This window comes from Coenobita brevimanus, chromosome 27 (genome assembly GCF_032717465.1).
Source record: "Coenobita brevimanus isolate Jiangsu-jjx chromosome 27, ASM3271746v2, whole genome shotgun sequence".
Taxonomy (NCBI): Eukaryota; Metazoa; Arthropoda; class Malacostraca; order Decapoda; family Coenobitidae; genus Coenobita; species Coenobita brevimanus.
In genome coordinates, this window is record NC_136980.1 from 2157501 (window position 1) to 2164643 (window position 7143).

Genomic DNA, 7143 nt, shown 5'->3' on the forward strand with positions numbered 1-7143 from the left:
CTGTAGGCAAGTGTGTTCGTGTATGCAAAAATAGTGATCATATATCAACCAGTGAGGCCTTGTAAGGGATCACAATCATCTGTCTGTCTATCTATTATCAGATGCCTTAATCCCCTAAGGGGTGGCCACAAACAAATCAACTCCATGTCATCCTGTCCCTTGCCATTTCATAATAAGTGAAAATTCAATCGTATATCAAAAAAAGGTTCCAATTTTTCCATCTTTTTATCAGCGATTCATTGCATACTGGTTGACTGTCTAGTGAATTAGGGGGTTGTCTGTGTATAGGTGTGTATGTTTTCACATTAAGTCTTAACAAGTGAGTCCAGTGGATTTCTTATTTATTTATGGTACAGGTAATTATTGATTAAATTTATTTTACACTGAAACATTAAGTTGTTGTTGATGGTTGTTAACCCCAGTCTTTTGGCTAAACAGACCCCTGAACCACAGGCAAGCAACTACTCTTGCTGGGTTGTCCCATGCAGTGAACCTGTGTTCCATTGCAGTGGACAGTGCCTTGCCACAGCAAGGCAGGGGTGAGAGTGTGGAGGTTTGGTTCCTGGATTGACACCGCATTTCCGCATTTGTGTCTCTAGCCAGTTAACAGGGGCACCATAGTAGGCTCCACATAACCTTATGTCTGATTACAGTACTGTATATGGTCACCACTCAGCTTTGTAAATGGTTACAGGTAGCCATTAGGCTTGTCACTTAGTGTAGAGCTGCCTGAAGTAGAAAGAAGAGTAATCAAAAGTGACAGAAAAGATGGGAAAAATAGGAAATGAGGACAGCAGACACAGAAAAAAAATGCCAAAGATGAAGGAAAAAGTAGGCAGCACTACTTTAAGTGAGTAGATGATGGTAACCACCACTGAAACATAAAGAAATACAATATTTTCAAGCTTTATAAACCAGTGCAATATATTTGTTAAACCAGTGAAATATATTTGTTGTGTTCCAGTCAAGACTGTTACAGCCCTGCCCATCACACATCAGCTGCAGACCATCATTAAAGTCATATTATTCTCTTTCAGGCTGTTGGTCATTTCCTCATCTCATTTTGCTTCCAGTGGACCTTTCTTCTTGGACTCTTCTCCATGAAGTTATAGTAGCTTTTCCCTCATTTCTCAATTTGGTATCTGTACTAACACAGAAGATGAGCAAGAAGGATGGGGAGGCAGCGGAACGCATCAAGAAGTACCTGGAGCAGCAGAATCGACCTTACAGCGTCAATGACATCTTCATGAACCTTCACAAGGAGATTGGCAAGACTGCTGTGCAGAAAGCACTTGATTCCCTTGTGGCCGTGAGTTCAGAAAATTAGAGTAGCTGTTTAAATACCATTATATTGTATTTTTTTTTTTTTTTTTTTTTTTTTTTTTAACGTGTCCGACTCTGGGCATAGGCTTCACAGCCTGCCATCAAGGCCCAGCAGTCCTCCTACATACCATACACCTCTACATGTCACCACTTCGGCGCTAACACCCACCGTCCATATTGAATACATGCTAAGGCTGTCTCATGCAGGACTGGTGTATTGGTATTAGCGGGGGTATTTTTACGACATGTCGGCGGGTCTTCTGGTAGATCAGTAAAGCCTGTTTTAATGAAATTCAAATCCTTAAACTGTTCCCTGCCCTAGCCGGGATTCGAACCTGGGTCCGTCAGGACTGCAGGCCTGCTCTCTTATATACTAAGAAGTGCATCATAGGCTGCATGATAAGGGACTTCTTCCCATCCTAAGGTGGGAATAATATCTGGATGATGATGATGATAATGATGATGATCCTGAGAATGATTAATTCACAGAAATACATATTGCATGGAGTAACAGTTAGATATATTGTACAGTTATGGATGATAGAAATATGTGTTGTAATTGCACAGCTAGTACCGTGCATTAGATGTAGCATCCTTTATGCAAAACTATAAAACAGTATAGTTTAGTTATCTGTGACTGCATTTGTTACGGAAGAAGTGAAGCAGTATAAAATTATTTAGTTTTGTTTGTGAGCAAGAATGACAAGGAAGAGGAGTGACTGAAAGAATATAGGAAGCACAAAGGGATATTGTCATCAGGAGGTTGCTTTGTAATGGCCTTCCCATATCAGTTGCTTTTAAATTTTGTGATATGCTACTATACTTTACATTTAGTTTAATATACGGTACTGTAGTACATAGCTACCCCTTGTTTAACCCTTGTTGACATGATCCAGCACAGAAAATGGTATATGCAAAAATTATCTTGAGACGGTTAAAAGTTAATTATTTCGGAGATTTAGATTTTTTTTAGGATTTTAACTCTACTGTATTGTAATTATTGTATCTAGACTGCTTCTGTCAAAAATGGAAAAATTGTATCATGTCTTAAACAACTTGAGAGTCCAAAATTAGCAATGTAATCTAGAAAAGCTCATGTTCAGTTATTGTATGATTCATGAGCATCTGAATAACTGTTGGTGTTGCACTCATTGTCACACAGCATTCTGGTGGGAGTAACAAAGGCTGTTTTTGTGATCAAGGTGTAGCAAAATAGGTAGCATAAAAACGAGTGCTTTAAATACTGTAGGATCTGATTCTGGCTCATCCTTCAGTGTAGGAAAGTGGAATCTGAATCAGCTACAAGCAGTGTGATAGTACTGTACAGATTAAAAACAAGAGCACTTTAACCCATGTTATCTTGGTATGTTATTTTTAGCTTAAGTTTTGTAGATGTGTATATTAATGGTACCATAATGAATAGGGGAGGTAAGAAAATCACCTTCATTATACTATACCAGGTATTCCCGTAAGTTCTTGTTAAAGGTCACTTGCTTTATTATTATTATTATTATTATTTTTTTTTTTTAATTAATTTTTTTTTTTGCTAAAAAATGCATGGCAAATTTGAAATAATTATGGTCATTGAACTTTCTTTGATTCCTGTAAACTTGATCTTCCAGATCCCAAATTATAGTACTGTTGTGTGGAAAAGTTCGTAATAGTTTGGAACATATATCTAGGGGTACTTATTGTTGTAAATGCAGCTGTTGTTTTTGTTGTTGGTGTTGATGTTGCTCCATGGATTTGGACATGAACTGCATAATCAAACGCATTCCCACTTTACTTAACCCTAACCTTACAACCTCCAGGATGGCTGTGTACGTGAGAAGGCGTATGGGAAGCAGAAGGTGTATGTATACAACCAGGACCTGTTCCCTCCTCTCGATCAGGAGGTGCTGGTGAAGATGGATGCACAAATAGCAGATCTGACCACCACCCTCAAGAAAACAGAGAAAGAAAATGTGGAGGTGGAAGCACAGCTTAGGAACCTCACCTCCAGTTTCACCACGGAGGAGGCTGAGAAAAAGATTATGGAGGTAATCTTGGCCACGACTGGGGAGAGAGGGGTGCTGATGGTACCAAATCTCCAGGGTGTGGGCCCAAAGGGGTCCCAGAAAGCCAGTCAGGATGTACTAATAAATAGTAAATATTTTTCAAGATAATGTATGTAAAGTAGCTTTGATAATATTTGTTTTTTTCTTCCACAGTGAATAGCATACTGTATATGAGCTTTTGATTTACTTACTAGGTATTCATTATTTGTTAATATATTTTATGGGGGGGTAGGAAGTGTGTAGAGGAGGGGTTACCTTGCCACAGTGGCTTACAGGTCAGGGGCCCATAATGTTGCATAGCACTAGGGCCCCAAGATGTCTCTTGGCCCTGATTTGGGGTAAACATATATCAGAGAATGTGGCATCCTCAGTAGCACTGTAATTATGGTATTTTAAGAGTAGAAGCACATTAAGTCGTCCTTGTAAGTAGCCTTTTCAGACTTTTTTTTTATTTTTATTTTTTTCCATTAAGTCTGCCAAAAATTTCAGGAAATTGCCTATCAAAGTTGCATTTCTACTTATAAGACTGATTTATAATCTTCCTTTGACGCACATCAACAGTAACAGTTTGGACCCGTCCCTGACCTACAGTATAATGAGGACTGCATGTACACTGTCTCACTTGATCTGTTAAGGCTGTGAAGTAGTGAAGCTGGTGATATTTTAAAGCTTTAAGTTGTGCTGTGTTGTAGATTCATAAACCAGATTATTATTATTTTCCTTATTGCCCTTTATACTGTTTTATTTTATCTTGGGACCTCACAATCTTAGCAGAGTCTTTTCAGCATATACAGTTTGTTCATGCCTTTATGACTCCATTGGTTGTGGCAATCTATGTATTTTTTTCAGAAAGTACTTTTGCCAGTATAAATCTCTTCATACGTGTGTGTTAGTTTTCATAATACTGTATCAGGTTTTGAATAGTCAGTCTTACACCTGCAAGCTGTTTTCTTTTGTTATGATTGCTGTACAGTTTTAAAGCATATTAACAGATAATGTATAGCAATGCATGAGAAGAAGTAAATAGATTGTATAAAGTAGGTCCTGTAAATATCAGGTATTTTGACATGGGCTCATAGCCTTTGGCTCCATTTTTTTATGCATAAAAAAAGTCCATCCATCCATCATCTAATCCTACATTTCCCCATTAGGAGCGTAGGAGCCCGGGGCTAGGCAGTTGGTCCCAACATTTAAGATGAGAGTGACCAGCCTCACTCATCCCATTAGGTCTCATGATACTATGATATTTACTAAATGCATCATGTATTTATATCGGTATGCTGTCCACCTGCCAAAGTCACATCATCATCATAATTTTTCTGTCAGTTTTAACCTCATTGATACCTTGTTTCCTTTGGGAAACTTCTCCACATAGTGGCCATCACAGGAATCTCCAGACTGCTTTGTATTTTTTTCTCTCATGCATCTAACTTGCTCGTTTCAATACTAAATTGATCAGCTTTTCTCCATTTGTTATAGAGATCATCCCCTTCCAGTATCATGCACAACTTTTCAGTTTTTCATAGAAATTGCATCTAAAGTCTGTGCCTCGTATGCAGTATTATAAAACAGGGTGCTCAACCTTCCATAAAAATCCACATTTTATGTCTCAGAAGTTGGGCACAAGTTTGCTTGAACATATAACAGTGAAATGTCCATAGATACACACAGATATCTTTAGTGATCATTTAACAGCATTTAAAAATACTTACCAGACAATAGCCTCTTTGTTGCAAGCACACTTTAATAAGCCAGGAAAAGGGATTAAAACCAGTCTCCCTTGTCTCAATCATATGAAATATTTTGTAGTCTCAAGAATACGCTGTAAAATAATGTTATCATGTGAAGTAATTTATGTACATGGTGGCTGTTTAAATTCCGACTTCACCAGTGCTTTTCACTGCTCATGGACATGGATGCAGAAGTTGGCTGAAGTATATAACAGTGATTTCAGTATCTCCTTATGATACCTTCCTTCTTCCTGTTATCTCTGCACCATACTAAGTAAACTGTTGTACATAAGCATGCTATGTATGGACACTCTATCTAAAAATGAATTCTGTACTTTAATTACTTGCCGGTAATCTAATAACATCTTTACTCTCTCACTGATAGCTGGAACAAGAGGCCTCCTTGCGTTATTTGTGATAGGTATTGGAAGTCATTGTATCCCTCAGCCAGTGCATGTTAAGGGACTTTATAGGCACTGTATCCTGCCCCTTGTAAATGCCTGGTATGACATTTGAGGAATACTATAGAGTACGTGGCTGGTATTCTCCATTATCCTTGGCTTTTGCTTGTTAAGTGGAACCAGGATTTTGATGGTTAAGATGAAATGTGAATGATTGTGGTCCATTAAAGAGGGCATGCTTTTTCATAGTTCTCCTACAATAATGCTTTTTCCTTTATTTCTGGGTCTTGCCACTTCCCATCTTTTATAAGAGAATTTAGAGGTGGCATGATGATAATGGTGATGATGATGATGATGATAATGAGCTTATGTTGTAAAAGGGTTAATGAGACTATATGTGACATTCCTGTTCAAAGAATCTATGAACACTGTATCTTATTGTGAATAATATCTTCTGGCTATAACGAAAATATAATATGTCATGGGACTGAAATGGTATGTGTTGAGTAAATGTCTGTACCACATGCTCCGCTAGTTGTAGAGGTGACAGAACTGCAGCATGAGTTGCAAGGGGTAGAATACAACTAATTTATGACAGTACTGCTGCTGATGATGATTGTAATGATGAGAGGTTAATATCTCCCATACCCAGAGTTATATGTGGAGGTGACAAAATTGAAGGATAAGTTGCATTGGCTAAAGGGCAGCTGAGTGATGACGATAATGATAAATTGAAGGATAAGTTGAAGGAGTTAAAGGACAGCTAAGTGATGATATTGATGATGATGATGATAAGTAAAATATCTTTCCCATACCCACAGCTTGATGCAGAGGTAACAAAACTACAGGAGAAGCTGAAAGGGCTAGAAGACAACCAAGTGTTAGTGTCAGCTGAGGAACGAGAAGCAACAACTAAGTCATACACACAGATGAACGGACACTGGCGCAAGAGGCGGCGTCTGGCACTGGATATGTTAGATGCCATCTTGGAGGGTTATCCGAACCCCAAGAAGCAGCTCATGGAGGAGATAGGTGTAGAGACGGATGAGGAAGTTGGGGTGGTCTTGCCTAAACTTTGAAGAGAATGGATATATTGCAGTAGAAAGGTTAGCAGAAAACTTGAGATGGATGTGGTGAATACCATCTTGGAGGGTTATCTGCACCCCAAGAAGGAGCTCATGTAGAAGATAGATGTGGAAATGGATGGGGAAGTAGGATTGGTCTGAAATATAGTGTTAGGTACTGTAAAAATGGTGACAGTATACATCAGCAGAACTAACTACTAAGGATACATGTCAGGTGAAGAAAAGACCATCTAAGGTTAGGGACAATAAAAAAAGGGAGGAATCTGGTGTGGTGGTGGATGAGAAGGTGTGGGTGATCTTGCCTAAACTTTGAAGACAATAGATGTAATGGAAAATAAATAGAAAGGATACTTAAGCAGTCCATTAACTGCTAAGGGTTTCTCTGTGATAGTGATAAGAATGTTTTTAATACTCTAGTAGCAGTAGTACCGGTAAGTACCTAAATTCATCTGGGACAATGAAATGGCTTGTTAGTTTTTATTTTCATCAACTAATGTTTGTTCCCACCGTAAGATGCAGTAAAATAGTATCCAAAATCGAGGGAAGA

At 38.4% G+C, this 7143-nt stretch overlaps 1 protein-coding gene across 1 annotated transcript; it reads left to right on the forward strand.

Annotated features, from left to right (window-relative positions):
* The first annotated feature begins 1159 nt into the window (after positions 1 to 1159).
* LOC145394386 (homologous-pairing protein 2 homolog) lies at positions 1160 to 6590 on the forward strand. Its single transcript, XM_080268258.1, has 3 exons — positions 1160 to 1309; positions 3135 to 3362; positions 6333 to 6590. The coding sequence occupies exons 1-3, from the start codon at positions 1160 to 1162 to the stop codon at positions 6588 to 6590; spliced, it is 636 nt and encodes a 211-aa protein (XP_080124384.1).
* Positions 6591 to 7143: the final 553 nt, after the last annotated feature.